Here is an 18,467-nt window from a genome sequence, read left to right as displayed (position 1 = left end):
CTCTGACTTTTTAGCAGTGTCCTATCCATGCTGTTGTAAATAGCAAGATGTCTTATCTGTGGCTGAATAACATTCCATTGTTACACAGACCACATTTTCTCATTTATTCTTCCTTTAGTGGACACTTAGGCTGTTTCCAAAATGGCTTTCTTAAGCACTAGTCCTATATCCTCATGGTTCCATGTCTCAAAAGCCGTTCAAGTTAAGCAAAACACAACAGTTATTCTTAACAATTACGAACATTTATTAAGCACCAAGAGTATACTGCACTGGTTGCTATGTAAAAACACAATTATTGACATAGTGTCCCTGCCATTGAGCTTACAATCGAAAAAGAAATACAATGCTGTAAGCCAACTTCAAAATTTCCTTAATTTAGAAATTGCTGTTTTGGCAAACAAATAAGGCAAAATGACCTACCATCAGTTACAATGTTAATAAGATGTAAAGAATGTTTGACTCGTACCCAGACATTTTCCCAATTATATTAGACTTGATAAAGAAAAGAGCACTTAGAAATGTGGTAAACAATGAATTATTTCAAATGCCTTGTAGTATTTTAAGCAAAGATTTGTTCATTAGCCTGAGCTTCTCCCTTTTGGGAGGAAGCCATGTGAAACTAAGCAAATCCATCCTCTCATCCACTGACAACCGTTTACTCCTTACTCCTGGTGAAAGTGAGGGCTCACTGATCCCCTGCAGGGGGCAGGGAGTGTGTGTCTGGATAAAACACCCCATGGCCTTGGAGGCTTCAAGGGGCAAGCTCGCAGGAATTGCAAACTCATATTTCACGAGAGGGGTGAGCAGCAGGACCTCTGGGCACAGGAGAGATGTGAACCTTGCGGCGATTCAGCCCATGCTTCTTCCCAGTGATTAGAAACAGGTAAGTGGGCGCTTCCTGCTCCGGATTTCCTGTGTGGGAGCTTTCAGGAATTTAGCATCAAGACCCTAGACTGCAGATCCTGCACTGTATCCACGGTACAGCATTTAATAAATAATTTAAAGATTTTTGTTGCTGGTCATGTATTAGCTGACAAAGGCACGCTGAAGGGAATTTGATTCTTGCTGTCAAATGCAAAGACTGTTCAGACTTCTGAGCACAGTCTTAAAGTATGTATTATTTTCTATTACTGATCATTCTAAAAAAATTAATTGGTTATAAATGAACTAAAAACTGAAATACAATTTACTGTAAAGTGCATGCACAAGTATTTAAAAATACATGCATACAAATATCTTAATGGCAGACTGGTAGCATCCTGAGATTTTTTTTTTATGGCAAAATAACATTTCAGCAATTTTTTTGAAAAAACCAATAATTTTCCCCTTAGAAGCCCATCTTTGCAACTTTCTTTTACATGATAACATAATAGCAACAACATTTAAAAAATGTTCACAGTTCTCTTTGCATATAGGTTTATGGAGAAAGACATCCAGAAACTTTAAGATAAAACTTTGCAAAATAAAATAATTCACTAATTTTGGCCTAAAGTTGACACTTAAACACCACTCTTCCAATTTTAAAAGTGTTACTTATACCTCTTACATACAGTAAACAAAATATAAGATTTGCAATGAAAAACTTGAAACACATATCAACATAATTATCTTCTAATTAAGATCACAAATTAATTTCAATGTGTTTCCCCAAAAAGAAGAAAATAATTTTAATATAGCTGTGGTAAATGAATTTGAGTTTACAAATCTCATTCAATGCACTTGTTTTTAGTTTGTGAGGTATAAACAGCTAGAATTCCTGATTAATGTATGTATTTTTCTAAGGCAAGGCAAGTTTATTTATATATAAAGCATAGATATTAGCATGGTTATAAAGGCAATATGATCAATACATAAACATTCACGTTTTTTAAGTGATACATTCCAAACTACTTAACATTTAATTTCATGTCCTATTCTAAGACTGCATCTGTGACCTTAAACTTCAAAGTATAATTGCTGTAATACATGAAAAAATACTTCATTTTTCCAATATTGTAAAGTATACTGTATTTTCAAATACCTAGTATAAATTTTTTTGCACAAAATTTTAAAAAGAATACTATTAGCTAGCTATAACTACTATGTTAAGTAACTGTATAAAGAAGTTCACAAAGGAGAACAAAAGTTAAAACTAAGCTTAATAATTATTGCATTTAACCATAACAATAAAAGTCCCCAAATCAAGTAGTTCTGAATACACTTGTTTCTTATCTGAGTAATGTGGTCACTAGTTTGATAAACACACTAAGATTCTGTGAGATATGGTTTTTATATCCCCACCAACTGCAGTGGTAATTAATTTTCTTTAGAATACAAAGAACTAATGTTTATATATATTTTTTATCTAAGTCATGTAAAAACTGACTCTCTTCATTTTTAAAAGTTATATTTATTATTTGGAACCTTAATTAAAATTTAACATTTAAGCATGTTTTTTTTTCTATTATGTATCATCTACATTTCAACAAACTGATAAGGGTTATTAACAAAGGCAAATCTTGATCTCATCCATGTTTTAAATATGATGACAGAAACTTTTTTTCTCATTAATGAGAAAAAGGAGATAAAGAACACCATTCAATAGGTCCTCTTCACTCTCAACTATTTTGAGACAAAACTTTAAGACAGGGTGCATCAGGTCAGGCAATGTTGTGATCTCTTATCTTTGCATAGAAGAGAAAAAATAAAGGAAGTTATTTCCTTCCTAAGGTCTCAGCTAACTTCTTAAGTCTTTTCTTCAGCTCCAACGGAAATTTCTCATAGCACTTCTTACAGACTGGCTTCATGTCAAACTCCACAAATTTATTCCTAAAGTTAATAATAATAAAAAAAATTTAGTGTAAATGTATTCACATTTGTGTACTGACATACAGATAATGTGCAGTAATTTTACTGAAGTAAATGAAGACACTATGCATATTACAACTCTATTCATATTAGCAAAAAAACTAATTCTAATTTCAATTCTAATCATTATGGTAAACATAAACTACAATACCATTTGAAGAAAGTTGCCCTTATAAACTGACCTTGTACAATGATCTGTATGATACAGAATGCTGATTACATTTTAGTCTGTGCTAAGTATGCAGGGAATCTAACGTGAATGAAACTCAGATAAAGTTAATCATGTTTTAAAATACTGTGAGAACACTTTTTAAAAAAGTTATTCAAAGCAAAGAACTGTATCTCTCTGGTAAGACTGATCCTCTTTATTGAAGGTGTAAGTATCTCACGTAGTATTTTACATGGGGGAGCTATGAGGCTTCATCTTGCCTGGCTTCCCGTCCCAACAACAATGATCATCTTCAAAAAGAAAAACCTAAACTAACATCTAGGTTACTTTGGTTGGCTGTCTCACAGAAAATTCAAGAGCACCAGTGGACCATGTGGCGTGTGGTCACATCTGTGATCAGTGTGTATATGGAGAACTCAATTCTTTAAAAGCCAGGACAGCACACACCCTCAATTCACTTGTACAATTCCGGACAGGTGTTGAGAAGGCCTCCTAGCTATGGGTGAGGCATTTCCAGTTAACGGCTATCAGGGCTCATGCCGTTGAGATTGTGGGTCCCTAATTGTGAATGGAACAAACGCAGAACTTTCTAACTAGTTCGATTTCTGTGAAATTACATCTAGAAAACATGTGTGGGACAAGTTCAGTGACACACTGTTATCTGTTACAAATTATTACATCTGTTGATACAATTTTAAAGAACAACAAAAATAACAAAGTTAAATCCTGACCACATATTTTAAATGAAAAACCTTTTTTTTTAAACACCATGTGATAATTATTTTCTGATTTTTTTCCAGAGATCCTAATGATGACAATAATTTAAATGATGTTATGTTTTAATTGACAATTTGATTTAAATAGTGCTATTGAGTTAAAAAGTTCTCCCAAAGTGTTCTATAGAACCTATGAACTATACCTTGCCAGGCTCCTCTGTTCATGGGATTTTCCAGGCAAGAATACTGGAGTGGGTTACCATATCCTTCTCTAGGGGATCCTCCCAACTCAGGGATTGAACCCCCATCTCCTGCTTTGGCAGGTGGATTCTTTACCACTGAGCCACCAGGGAAGCCTGCTAAACAAACCTTATATTGTTTTCATTTTATATCTGAATTTTAATTTTTCTTTGTAGAAGGAAACTTGAAAACTGAAACAATAAAAAACTTTTAGAACTCAGAACACAATGGTCCCTATGAAGAACTGAGACAGTCTTTCTAACAATGCAAGAGAATTTCAAAGACTGAAATATGTCTTGTGAAAACCAGGAATTGTACGAAAACACATACACACATCCAGAGATGCCATATCTTATTCTCTACCTTAGATGATCTCTGCTTAGATAGGAAACATGCTAAGAGGGTTTAGTTTAATACAGAACTTAGAACATGCAGCACTGGAACTGACCAATTATATTATTTTAGGCAAAGAAGTCAAAAACTAGGATTTTAAAAGCTGTGATGATCAGACAGAAATACTTTGAAACTTTTACAATATCTATTAAGAGATTAGAATTCTTCCCTTTGAATCCACTGTAGGGGGGAATCTATACCATATTGTGATTAAAAAATGAGCTGAGAGAGTCTACAGATTCAAGGAAGCAAGTGCAGTACAGGTTATGTGAAGGGTGGACCCTATTAAAGTGTGTAATTTTAATAATTAGGCAAAAAGATCAGCTCTACACAAGACAAGTCCGTCTATGTCAGCCTCCGGCAGCTACAAATACATGCCAAAAAGAAACGAGAAAAGCAAGAGATAAAACCAGGATGAACATGTATTCTAGAGGACTAACCACAGGAGAAAGCAGTAGAAATGGTGGCAGAGGGACAGAAAAGCTCACAGACAGACTGGCTTTTTCTTTTTCTGCTTGTCCTTATCCTTGGCTTCTCTCTCCCGCTTGGCAAGTCTCCTCTTAAATTCTTCTGGCATTTTCTCATAACAATGTTTGCAGACTGGCTTTAGATCAATCTCAACAAACTTATCCCTTTGTGCAGGACAGAGAAGGAACAAAAGAAAACAGGGAACGATTAAAGGAGGAAGCTTTGCTTTAAGAAGGCCTGGACAGAAAGAAGAAAGAAGCGTCAGGTCTTTCTTTTCCGACACTGAATGCTCTCCACGGTGTCCCCTGTGGGTCCCACCCGAGGGCTCGCAGGGCCCGTGCACACTTACTTGAGTGTCAGCTTGGCGCTGCAGGTGGAGCAGGCAAAACAGTGCACACACCAGGCCTTGTTGAGGGCGGAGACCACTGGGGAGAGAGGGGATGGTCACTCACCCGCAGCTCGGCTCACCACCAACCCCTTCCCTGGGCCGCTTCTCTAGGGCTTTCCTCACACAGGACACTAAGCATCTCAGTGCCGTTAACTGATGCTCATGCAATCAGTTGAAGTTACTCACTAATTTATCTATCACACTGTGAGAACACACAGTCCCAGCTCTACATCTGTCTCCCACAACTGCAGGCCTCACCTCAGGGAAGGCCATCACTGCCTTTCAACCTATATTGATGCTTAATGTTTCGAGGCATCCGAACAGCAGATGCCAAGTCTCCCATCAGGGCCCCCACCCCCAGCCGCGAAGGTGCGGCCCAGCTCTCCTGGCACCGCTACCTGCCTCCTGCCACCGGCCCAGCAAGGAAGTCTGAACTAGGTAAGTAACTGAAACAGGAGCCAGGTGCTAACCCACCAGCTGGGGTGAGTCTGCCTTCCAAGCTGACATTAAGCTCCTCTGCCCGCTTCTCTTTCCTGGCAACTGCCTCCCATAGACGGAGGTGAGATTTATTTCCACCGGCACTAAAGATCACTTTCCTGAAGTCACCCCTTCACAAAGGGCACTTGGGCAGTGTTTCAGAAAGTATTTCCCAAATTCGGCTCTCTGCCCAGAGGCATGAAGCGGGCTGGAAACAGCAGTGTTTACAGCTTCACCAGGAAGCTTCTGGCAGAATCTGCTAATGACTGCTGGCAAACAGCTGCTTCCTTTCCATGCTAGTCAATCAGGCCTCCTCACATGGGACCAGGGGGCAGGTTCTGGAAAGATCTAGAGACAACCACCAGGTGTTCATGTCTGCATGGTTCGGGGCGGGGATTTACCCACCCCCCCACCCCCCCGCTCAAGTGCTCCTAATGAACACACCCTGCAGCTTCCACGGAAAGTAATTCCAGGGATGGGAGGGAGAAGCAAGACTCGGGGTCAGTCGTTTCTATGGTAACGACCCTGCAGCACTGCCCTAAAGTGTCATCACAAATGAGCAACAAGTTCAATTCTTAGGAGTTAGCATTTCACGGCCAGAGATCACTCAGGAAAGATGCCAAAGAAAGAGGAAAAGTAACTGATGACCATCACAACATTTTCCAGTTTTCACACAACCAGGTGGGTTTGGGTCCAAAGGTGCCCAACAGGTGCTCACCATCGCCTTCTATAACACGGTTGCAGTGGAAACAAACATCACCAAATAGCTGGAAATGGGAAAAGACAAAAAAAACAGTGGTAAAATTAAAGATACGTTACAACTAAGTATCAGAACACCAAACATTTCATATAATTTCAGTTCTTCGTACAACTTAAATACCCTACAGCATGTTTCTAGCTTCCAGATACATGCATTAACATACAATATTTTTCTTTCTGACTTACTTCACTCTGTATAATAGGCTCTAGCTTTATCCACCTCAGTAGGACTGACGCAAATGAGTTCTTCTTTTTTTATAGCAGAGTAATATTCCATTGAATTGAAAGAATAGTGTGGAATCATATACAGTACCATATGTAAAAAAGATAACAAGAGGGAATTTTCTGTGTGATACAGGGAGCTCAACCGAGTGCTCTGTAACCACCTAGAGGAGTGGGAAGCATGGGAGATGGGAGGGGATTTCAGGAAGGAGGGGATATATGTATACCTGTGGCTGATTTACACTGATGTGTGGCAGATGCCAACACAATATTGTAAAACAATTATCCTTCAATTAAAAAAAAAATAGCCTGGCTACCTAAGCTCAGAATTTGCTGTTAATAGAGATGATCAGTAAATGCTCACTGACTAGTTTTTACTTACTACAATGAAAACAATTTACTATTCATCTTGATGAAAAACAAAACAAGGCTCTGGAGATGTTCCAGATTTCAGGATGGTAAAGGAGCATGAGGACCCGAGACTGGGCCCAGCACTGGAGTGGAAAAAAGGCCAGAAGGACATTACTCGGTAAAGTAACAAAACTGGAATGGACAGAGTCATCAATACTGGTAACAGTGGTTATACACGTGAGTCCCATATTCTTGGGAAGTACACACTGAAGCATTAGGGGTAAAGGACCACAGGGAATTTATCATCAAATGCTTTAGAAAAGAATCGGCACACTTTTGTACGTATACATTGACTTGCGTATAATGGGATGAGCATTTATGTGTGTGTCAGAGAAGGCAGGAAGGACACACAGGTGATGAAGCAGGTACTGAATCTGAGTACAACATGTAGGTATTTTCTTTGTATGTATTTACCACTTTTCTCTGAGTGTGAAGTGATTTTCCAAATAAAAAGTTAAAAAATCATGTGCATAGCCCAGTGTACATTTCCCCAGAGCTCTCTTTGCACGTAAATGTGAAGCTCAAGTTCACATAAGTGTGTGTCACATTCAAAGAGCCCATCTCTACCTGGTTGTAGTGGGTTTCACAGTACGCCAGGCCCTTCCTCTCATAATGGCGATGTCCAAGGAATGGCTTCTCACACTTAGCACAAACAAAATGCTGAAAGAAATGGCATGAGGTCATATTTGCATCACCATGTTTTATTTATGTAGTGGAGCAAAAGCCCCAGAGCTAAAGAGAAGATCCATGAAAGCCTAGGCGCTGGTGTCATCTGGGTCACAAGCGACCCTACGGTGCTCCCAGCCTTCACCTAGCATCCGGAGGCCTGGACTCAAAAGCAGAATGAGAACAGAGAGGACACGTGGATGCCTCTCTGGGTTGGACCAGGAACCAAGAGGTCTCCCCACATCGTCACAGGCTGATCACAGCACTGTGCCATCTATGTTCTTAGTACCCCACATCGCTGACTATCACCAAGTGCCCACACTCACCCCTCAGCATCCCCCAGCCATGCTGGCACCCCCGAGCCTTGGGTGTGTGAGGGCCCGGTCACCCCGCCACAGGCACTCACCTCCACGTGCCACTGCTTGCCCATGGCGTTCACCACACGCCCCTCGATGGGCCGGCGGCAGGCACCACAGATGGGCACCCCCATCTTGTCGTGGCATGGCAGGCAGTATAGCTCCCCCTTGAGCTCCCGGGCATCGGCGGTCAGCTCCTTCCTGCCCGAGAGAGGAACCACTGAGCACCACCAGCGAAGGGAGAGCCGGTGGCTGGTGTGGCTGACACCCCAAGAGAAGGCATCTGAATAGACCACCACAACAACCCCATAACTGCTTGCTCCCCCCAGAGGTGGTCACAGTGATCGACCAGCTCCAGCAGGCTTCATATTCGTGTCAACATAAACATCACCCAGAGAGGACCAGTCAGACGTACCCCCACGCGGGCCCTTGTCTCTGCTGACACTTTATTATAGACTCCCTCCTTGTCTTCCTTAAGAAGCTGGGGGAGAGGGATGCAGGCCCGGGGACAGACCTGTTGACGCTACCTTCCTAAAATAACAAGAGTGTGGAGACCAGTTCCACTTCCTGACAGACACTAACAAGCTGCTAAGAACAGCTGTAGGTCCATAGAAAACATGCAGCCCAAATGCCCAGACCGCTCCCCTGACAAATGCTTGAGTTCACCATCTTCAGTTTTCTGAGTTAATAAACAGAGGTGGCCCCCAAACAAGATGAATTTCATCTGTCTTAAAAGGTTCTTTAGGAGAAGTGCTCATGAAGAATGAACAGAGGGAGGAAAGGCAAGAAAACCAGACCAAGCAGGAACCAAATCCCCCAAACAAGTTGTCTGTCAGCTTTCACTGCAGCTCACTACTCCCCGTGGTAACAGCCAGGACAGTCACACCGACTACAGTCAAGTACCTTTTCCATTAAGTTCTTATAATACACAGTAGATTGTGAAACGCATAGCCTAACAACTTATCCTGAGCTACTGAAGAAAAAACAAAATTGCCTTTAGATGTAAATAGAGTGCGAAAGTAAACAGGTGTAGTTTAAATGCTAATGGTTACAACTGTGAAAGTTATATCCATTTTGATACAAAGATAAGATCAATTAAAGTTTTTTTCTTTGCATGGGAGAGGGGACCTTGTATTAAAAACAATGTGATGAAAAACAGCTGTGGGGATCACTGGAGATATTTTAATATGAGCTGACAGACACAGGTTTGATCCCCGGGTTGGGAAGATCCCCTGGAGGAGGAAATGGCAACCCACTCCAGTATTCTTCCCTGGGAAATCCCATGGACAGAGGAGCCTGGTGGGCTACAGTCTGTAGTGTCATAAGAGTCAGACACAACTGAGTGACTGAGCACACACATTCAAAGGTACATGTTTATGCACACTTGTACACAGACACACACACACACACACACACGGCAACATGTTACCCAGTGAAACTTCATGAAGGGTATGGGGTTCTCTGGGTATGAGGCTCTTGACTCTCCTATAGGTTTAACATTTTCCGGATTAACAGCTGAAGAAAACCAGTTTGGGTGCTGGGGTAACATGATGCCCAGGTCAGTGCGCTCACTTATTTCCCCTGTCTGTACAGGAAGCAAGAGAACGTGGGCCTACCCGCAGTTGGCGCAGTTGAAATGGTCTGGGTGGTAGGGGTCATTCTTGAATATCAGGGGCTGCTCGTCAATGATGGCGTGGCACTTCTGGCAGATGTATTTGCCGAGGCCTCGGGCTTTCTCCCGGTTATGACAGGGGCGACACAGGTGCCTAAACAGAGCCATAGAAGCTGACATTTAAAATCCAATGTTCTTCTAATAATTAAAAAAAAAAACAAAAAACTTCCCATATCTATGCAAAAAAATTCAAGAGACCGTTTCTTAAAAATCACTGCTGTGTTTCAAGAGCAGAACCAAGCCCCACTTTCCACAGGAAGCTACTTACTCCCACCCGGATGATCAGGTGGCGCTTATAAGACCCCCCTGGCGGCCGTGCCAGATGCAGGAGAATGCCAGGGCGCCCCCACAGGCCCGGCCACGCCACACTGCCCGTGCATGACCTGGGCACAGGCGACCCTGCGGCACCACCCTGCCCACCCACCCACCCGCCTTGTGGGGACCGGTGCCCCGCTTGTACCTCCCGGCGTTCTTGACGAAACCGATGTCGGCCAGGACCTCCTGGCAGAGGTCGCAGCGGAAGCACTCGGGGTGCCAGCTGTTGTTCATGGCTTTGATCACCCGGCCGATGATGAATTCACCTGCAGGAGGGACACTCAGGCCACAGCTCGGCCTCCCTGCCCACGGCCCTGGGAAAGCATTCTCCCTGTGCTAGGACCCCACAGGAGGCGCTGCGTTAGAAAAATGCCTCCATGTCCCCTGAGCCCTTGTGTTTGGCCCTGCAGTCACATTCTTGGGCCATCTTGTCTCATCTCTGGGTCTGTTCTCCTTTTCTAAACAAGGTGTGGGCTCTCCCTCTCCGAGGCCTGTGGTTATATCAGGTCATGGGCACAGAAAACAGAAATCTACAGCCTGCTTTCTTGTGATGCAGACTTAACTTCTTCCCGCATCCAGCCTTCTCAGCATCTACTTGCTAATCCCAGGTTCTCCGGCTGTGTGACCGGCAGGCCACCTCTGTGCCTCTCGAGGTCCCCACTGCCCCCCACCGACTGCATTGACCAAAGGGAATTGCATGGAAGCCCGGCAGGTCCTGGGGTCAGTCCCCCCTCGGGCCATGAGAAGTGGTGCTCTCCGGTTGGGACTCTTCAAGGTGGTTAACCTCGTTGACGGGGAGCGCGGCTGACAAGCACCTGACAACTCTCCCTCCTACACAGCTCGTGGGAGGAAGTCTTGCAGAAGGAAACTCACTTTTCACGGCAGGTTGGGCACCAACACTTACCACACTGATGACAGCAAGGAGCAAAGAGCATCTGGAAGTCATGTTCACAGTACTTCCTTCCTTCAAACTGAAACAGAAAGTACCGCCCCTCATGAGTAGGAGATAGCCCCAGGATCCATCATCCTCCTGAGGCCTGTGGAGCAGAGGGGCACCCTCTGGCACCTTCCACACACCTGTGTGTGGATACAGGACAGGCTCCCTGACCAGCTGAGGCCAGAAGTGACCCTCCACCTACAGAGAGCAATGAGCCCCCTGCTCACCAGGCTTCACCAGGTCTTGGCTCAAACCCCACCTGCAGGGTGGAGAACCACAGATCCTTCTCCCCATGTTGAAAAAACAAATTTATAGACAGTAAATATTCTAGCATATTTTAACTGTAAACACTTTTGTGTGATGTGCTGTGCTTAGTCACTCAGTCGTGTCCAACTCTTTGCGACCCCATGGACTGTCCATGGAATTGTCCAGGCAAGAATACTGGAGTGGGTTGCCATGCCATCCTCCAGGGTATCTTCCCAACCCAGGGATCGAACCCAGGTCTCCTGCATTGCAGGTGGATTCTTTACCATCTGAGCCACAAGGGAAGCCCATTACAAAAATTATTACTATACAAATGATCAAAATGTAAGTATGGGGACTTCCCTGGTCATCCAGTGGTTATGCAGGGGACATGGGTTCGATCCCTGGTCCCAGAAGATTCCACAAGTGGAGGAGCAGTTAAGCCCACGTGCCATAACTACCAAGCCTATGAGCCTCAACTACGAAGCCTGCGTGCCTCAACTAGAGAGCCTTTGCATCAGAATCAAAGATCCCACATGACATAGTGAAGATTCTGATGCAGCCAAATCAATCTCTCAATTGATCAATAGTTTTTAGGAAAGCATGTTACAAGTGTTAAATTGCATTTACTATTTGATTATTCGCATGAGCACCATATCCTACCTAGATAAGCAGGACCCCTCTTTCCCTCACAGTGATTTCAGTCCTCCACTGATAAGGATGCCTGACACCTAGAAGACTTGGAGCTCAACGTTATCTAGTTTATTAATGTTTTCTATTTGGGGGACTGCTTGTACCCTTCTCACAGTATGGGAAAAAGAAAGTGATGGAGAGGCAACAGCAAGCCACAGAGATCAAGAGCCTGCCTCTTCTCTTTTCCTCCCTCTTAAGGCCATTGCCATAACTACCCATTTCAGTAAAAATCTTAGCTCTGAAAATAGTAGGTCAGGGAAAGAAAACCATATCAGATATCAGAGGACCAAACTGGGTTCTAACCCTATTACATCACTGGTCTGCTCTTGTCAAGGGCATGCAGCCTCTCTGGGCCTCAAAAAGGATCAGGCAGGTAAAGGCTTTACAAGTGTGAAGACGAGGGTTTCCTTGGGGCAGGCTCCCTGGACCCCCGAGGCTGCGCTGCGGGCCTGGGCGCCAGGGGCCACAGCCTCCCCTGCACCAGCTTAGGGACTGGAGAGCCCTGCTCAGTCCCCAGAACGAGCCTGAAGGCCATCACCCTTGACAGAAAGAGAGATTCCTGTTCTGATGGCGAGGGTTTCTGTCGTAGGGAACACGTGTTCCGGGAACACGGTAGGAGCTAAATAGATGTGTCTGAGCAACACGGTGTTCTGGAGTTTGTCCTGACACACACATTGCTCTGCTCTGAGGCCCCATGACTTCTGCAGGCTGGCTGCGAGCCTCCCTCCCAGGCCCCATTCCTATGGGAAAACAATGTTGGACTGACCAACAACTGAATTACTAATGACCTTTAAAAGCCACCTTTCCTTCCTCAGGAATGGCCTGTAAAACAGGAAAAGTTTAAAATCTGCAGGAGGAGAAACCAAACGGCAGCCACCTCTGGGTGTCACATAACTGTGTACACATATCACCATATAGAGACATGCGTGTAGACGCACAAGGAGGTGATCACACAGGCACGCACTCACACACAGACACACACATACACAGCCACACACACAAACCACACACAGACACACACCACACACACAGATATACACAGACACATACAGACACACACTGTTGCCCTCACTCCCAGATTGAGGCCGTCCCTAGACCAGCCTCAAAGCAGACGTGAGGGGGCATTTCAGGACAGTCAGCATGAACACACTTGTGCCCAGCGCCCATGGTAACAACCATAGGACCAGGAAGAATAGGTGTTTGGGAAAGAAGAGGAGACACTGAGAAGAACAGGATAAGATGGGGTGCCCCCACTCCACAAACAAGAGCCCCTTTAGGACACAGGTGCTGGGGGGCATCCACAGGGCTGATCACCACCCACCATTACTGCCCAGCCCCCACCACAACCAAGCATCACTGGCCAGACCTCCCTCCCTGTCCCCTCCACCCACCATCACTGCCCAGCCCCCACCAACACAGCATCACTGCCCAGCTCCCCCAGCCCAGCATCACTGCCCAGGCCCTCTCTCCCCGCCCCCTCCACCCAGCATCACTGCCCTGCCCCCGCAGCTCACCCACACCCACCTCATAGAAGAGGCCCTCTGGGAACTGCTGGAAGCACTGGGCGCACACGAAGCACTGCTCATGGTAGAGCTCGCCATTGCTGTTGACAATCTTCTCAGCGGGCGCAAAGCCGCCCCGGCAGCGCTCGCAGCTGGCATTGGCCAGGGCGTTGGCCATGTTGCTGCAACAGACAGACAGGGGACATGGGTCACAGATGGCAGCCCTTCCGAAAGCTCGGTCTGGGGTCACAACAACCGTGTCTTGTCCATAAAGCTGGCTTCCCACCTGCGACCCAAGGTCTCAAGCCCACTTTCTCATGTGGCATCTGGGTGGCCAGACCCTCTGGTTCGCTAACATCCTACATCCTCCTGCCAACAGCCCAGAGGGCACCTTAACTCTGCCCGGCCCGTGAAGAGCCAGGGCTGAAGGGGAGCCTCATGAGCCACCTCAAAGGACTGAACTGAGGGCCTGACATTGGCTTCACTAAACTGCCCCCCAGCACAGCCTGTACATGCTGAAGGCACAACCCAGATACAGGCCTCAGCTGGTGAGACCCTGCCAGAGCAACTTCAGTCCTACAGTCCGACAGGGGGACAAATGCCAAACACGGATACTGGGAGACGGATCCGAACACGGTCATCGGGAGATGGATCTGAAAGTCACAGAATTTCCCACCCTGAGAACATTTTACAGCCGGTGATGTGCAGGTCCAGAAACTGACAAGCCCAGCCTCGCACAGCTGTCTGGTTCAAGGGAGACACAGGCCCAGAATCCAGGCTACCTGCCCAGGTGCCACAATGGGATGACGGTATCATGCTCGACAGGACCTAAGAGACCTGTCACGAGAGAGGAACCACGACAAGACCCCGGCTGAGGAGCTACCAGCCAGCGTTCCCCTGGACCCCGAACACTCGGGTGCGTTCAGCAAAGGGAAAGCACCGACCGAGCCCCCAATCAGATCTCTCCAGACTGCGGGCTCCGGGGAAGGACTGTTGGGTCTCTGGACAGCCCCCAGGGGGAAGGCCCTGCCAGAGCCGGTACTGGCCCAGCAGCTTCATGATTTGCAAGTTTATTTTCAGATACCCAGACGCCCACTCAGAGCATGCGCTCCGCTGTGTGTCTGCGTCCCCAGACACCCACTCAGCCCTCCTTGGGCCGTCACTGCCAACCTCCAGAGCCTGCCCAGCCCCCAGGGGGGAGGCAGAGTTCCCCCATCCCTTGGAGGACTGCTGCTTTGTCCCCATCACAGCCCACATTTCACTGCTTCCTTAGCAAGGTCTGCACAGACCACACCTCACCCCCACTCCCACAGAAGACGACCCCACCCTCGCCTGGCAACGGTCTCACAGAGCAACATCCTGCTTTGTCGACTTCACACCCCACGCAGAAGTCCATGTCCACGACCCCACACCAACAAAACTCGATTAAAGCATTGCCAGGAAAGGAAGGGAGCGATGTGGCCTTGACAACTGGCAAACTTGACCTAAGTCTCCTACTGCATCGAACTTCCTATCTGTTGTTGAAAAAGTACTGGGGAATAGCGAGAGAAGTCGTCAGCTCCCTTGTCACCCAGCTCTGCTGTGAGCTGGATGAACGAGGGCAGTTTGGTTCTGGTCCTCTTCTCCCGACAGGGACCAAAATCCACAGGTGCCCCGCGACAACGTGCAGTGGCCCACAGCCACCCCCACAGACCCAGTATCGCTCTGAGAGTCGAATAAGAAAAAGTTCATAAAACCACTTTGGAAACCAAAAGGAGCTACTCAAACACCAAGCATTGTTACTAATTTAAAATCCTCTCAAAAGAGTCACTGAATTCTCAGTGATTTTAGCAGAATCCCAAGAAAGCTACAGGAGAAACCCTGGAGTGCCCCGAATCCCAATTTCCCAGATCTGTGACATTATCCGGGAGGAAAAGTCCCCTCTTCCCCACGTCTCTGCAGGGGCCACAATTTCTTTATAAACTTCATTCAAAACAACATCTTCCAGAAGACTGAAGGCAGATGGCATGGCTTTATTGAGACACACAATTTGCAAACATGTTAACACAATGCCACTCTTTCTACCAGGGTTTTGTCATTTTGGAAACATATTTCATATAAAATTAATATTAATATTATTAATGTGTAATGAGCACATTGCTATTTTAAGTGAACTAATCACAAGCACTTAAAATTTTTCTCAGTTTTATGTTCTAATACAGTAAATACCGATAAAACAAGAGCTATTTGGAGACCTCAATATTTTTTAAGACTATGAATGGGTCCCCAGATCAAATTGTTTATCACTAACCAATTTATGCTCATTACACTACAGACCATTTACACTCAAGTTCAAATATTCACAGATTAGAATGCGGTTAGAAAACAGACACATTATAAAAGCAAGTTTCCCCCCACACGCGTGAAAAGTAAATTAGTCTTAGAGAGAAGGTTCTGTGTTTTTGAAGAAGTGTTCATTTTAACAACAAGCAAGAAAACAAAGGAAAGAGAACATTAGTAGAAACTTTGAGGAAAGAAGCCCAAACAAACCAATAATTTCACCAACCTACTCAACTGCTTACATTGCCCTTCCTCTCTGACCCTCTAGCACTATTATATGTATATATATATATATTTTTTTTTTTTTTTAAATGGGCTGTTTTTGAGCAGTTTTAGGTTTACAGCAAGGTTCAGTGGAAGATGCAGAGTTCTTGTACAGCCCTGATGCTCTGGGCACAGCCCCCCGCGGCCAATACCCCCAAATGGTAAAGTGAGGACCACACTGAACACTGTGAGCTGTCGTCGGATTAGTTATAATTAACAGGCTAATATTTCAAAGAGGATTTCCATGGTGGGAAATATACGCCTGGGGAGCAACAGAGCCTTGGTGATGGTCTGGTCACAACTGTTTCAGCCGATCCGCCTCCACAAATCAGCCACACACAGAAAACCTGACATCACCGAGCCTTCCGTTATTTGCCTTGTTTATCGAAGTGTGTGAAACATATGTTCTAGCATTAAAGTGCAAGAATGTGAGCTTCCAAAGCACCTTGAGTTCACCAAGCATTCTGGTTACAGTGTAACTGGGTTGGTCCGATTGGTGTTAGAGCTCCTCAGGAGCTTGCTGTCTCAGGTAAAGAGAAGCGGGACATCGATTGCGAAAGCACAGGGAGTGGAGGGAGGAAGCAGAGACTCAGGCCAGGTAAACTCCCCTCCCTGCTAAGCACACCCGGAGATGGAGATGCAGTGATTCCATTCCAGCTCCCAGGAGGAGTCAGCAGGGCCCTCCTCCCGCCTGTAGGCAGCACATTCCTTCTCTCCTCCCTTCTTTTCTGCACTTCATCCTGGGCACTCTCGCCCCCCACCTCCAGTCCTGGGAGGAGCCCCGCTGAAGGTGCAGGTCAAACCCCAAGGCAGTGAACTCCAGCCCCAGGAGGGGGCGTGGGAGGGGGCCACTCACAATTTGGCGTAAAAGTCACAGAACTCCTTGTAGACCCTGACATCGCTATGCCGGCGCTGCACCCTGGACTCGGCCCTCTCATCCTGGCTGCCGAGACCCCGGGGCTCCCCGTTACGGGCCGCCGGGGGGACCTCCTGGTCCTCCGGGATGACGGCTGGGCACGGGCCCCGGAGCGCCATGGTAGGAGCGGCAGGACTGAGGGACAGGGGATGGAGGGACACACAACACCCAAGCGGCTCCCCTGGTCACTCCCCCAACTCCCCTCCCGCTTCCCACACGTCAGCTGCTCCAGGGTCACGCAGCCCTTCCCGTCCAGAGTCCAGAGCTTGCGGTGGGTCTGGAAGCTGCAGGGCTCTCCCCTGACAAAGGACCGGCTGTGCGGCTGCCCTCCAGGGGAAGTAACAGCCGCCGGTGGCTGCACTGGCAGGAACCCGCTCCCTCCCCGGCTCTGGGCAGTGATGGCTCAGTCCCGGGCTCCCGAAGGGGCGCCAGGGAGAGAGCCCGTGTCCAGTTACAACTCCTCCTGTTTGGCCCCAGTCGAGCCTGTAACCCGGCGGCCAGTCCTCCTGGGTCTGAATCTCGGGCAAAGGACAAGGGATGCTCTCCACCTGGCTGTGCTCCTAACACAGGGTCGCCCGCAGTGCTCACCGTCAGCCCTGCAGAGGTGGGGACCTGGGGCCTGGGGAGTAGATGGGAGAGGGGACAGCCTCTCCAGTCCCACCTCTCAGTCCCTCGAGTCTCCAACACAGCCCGAGGGCATCTCCTGGGCAGCATGGGCAGCTGTTCTTTTGGGGTCTCAGCTTCTAACAAAGTAACTGCTTGTGTTACGTGCTATCACCATGTGCTGTCACATCAGAACATTCGGAATGCCTACTGTGTGCTCGCAGCGTGTTCTGCAGACCTAGCAGGTATGTAAGAGGTGCCCGACCCACTCAGCACAGGGAGCCTGCGTGCAGCCGGGAGCCACCTGCGTTCCCTACAAGATTCACGCAGGTAATAGTGCGTTGCTCCCCAGGGTCCAGGAGCCGAGGGTGGATGGGCAACCACGTGGCCCCGACCGGTGCGGGCTGCAGGGCCGGCCGGCTGGTTCCTCACATCCCCTCCCAGCCACACAGAGCGGACATGAGTTATTCCTCCAAGAGGACAAGGGGTAATTTGAGGCCAAATCAACACCATTGCTCAATTTTTGTATCCAGGCCTTTTGTTACTTTTAAACCATTTCTGGCACTTAATAATGTCACTCTAAGAAATGCAAACAATTCTTTTAGACTGTGATTGTAACCATAAGAAAACGTTTATCTGAACTCCCTTGACCTAGATCACTACAGCCTGCACACACAGCAAGACAGCCTTGAAGCAAGTGGGAAGCTGTTTTAATATAAAACCCCTCAAGGCCAGCTTTGAGCAGTAGGCCTGTGCGGTAGTTTCCTGGGTTCTGGGATTCCCAGAGGTTCTCCCGGGGGCTTCCATCATCCGATCAACCCCCCTCCTCATCATGGCTGACATGGGGTCTCCGGCAGATCCCACAGGACAGGTCTGTACCCCAGACGTCCC

The 18,467-nt window shown here is 46.8% G+C and overlaps 1 protein-coding gene across 6 annotated transcripts in view; it reads right to left on the bottom strand.

Moving 5' to 3' along the window:
- Window positions 1–220: 220 nt before the first annotated feature.
- Window positions 221–18,467, bottom strand: part of LIMS1 (LIM zinc finger domain containing 1) — an 81,356-nt gene continuing 63,109 nt past the window's right edge. For 3 of the 6 annotated variants that reach the window (XM_065929203.1, XM_065929205.1, XM_065929202.1), the window contains exons 2-10: window positions 13,497–13,656; window positions 11,004–11,070; window positions 10,245–10,365; window positions 9,729–9,878; window positions 8,163–8,313; window positions 7,658–7,750; window positions 6,417–6,465; window positions 5,183–5,258; window positions 221–2,808 (exon numbers count right to left, since the gene is read on the bottom strand). In XM_065929203.1, the coding sequence (XP_065785275.1) occupies window positions 2,694–2,808; window positions 5,183–5,258; window positions 6,417–6,465; window positions 7,658–7,750; window positions 8,163–8,313; window positions 9,729–9,878; window positions 10,245–10,365; window positions 11,004–11,070; window positions 13,497–13,656 (982 nt within the window). In that variant the 3' untranslated portion in view covers window positions 221–2,693. Of the gene's footprint in view, window positions 2,809–2,854; window positions 4,998–5,182; window positions 5,259–6,416; window positions 6,466–7,657; window positions 7,751–8,162; window positions 8,314–9,728; window positions 9,879–10,244; window positions 10,366–11,003; window positions 11,071–13,496; window positions 13,657–16,913; window positions 17,123–18,467 lie in introns of those variants that run through there. The other 3 variants (XM_065929201.1, XM_065929208.1, XM_065929204.1) reach the window with 3 other exon arrangements.

Source organism: Muntiacus reevesi, chromosome 3, assembly GCF_963930625.1.
Source record: "Muntiacus reevesi chromosome 3, mMunRee1.1, whole genome shotgun sequence".
Lineage (NCBI taxonomy): Eukaryota > Metazoa > Chordata > Mammalia > Artiodactyla > Cervidae > Muntiacus > Muntiacus reevesi.
The sequence above is the reverse complement of the archived record's forward strand: the minus strand, read 5'-3'. Positions and strand labels throughout refer to the sequence as shown.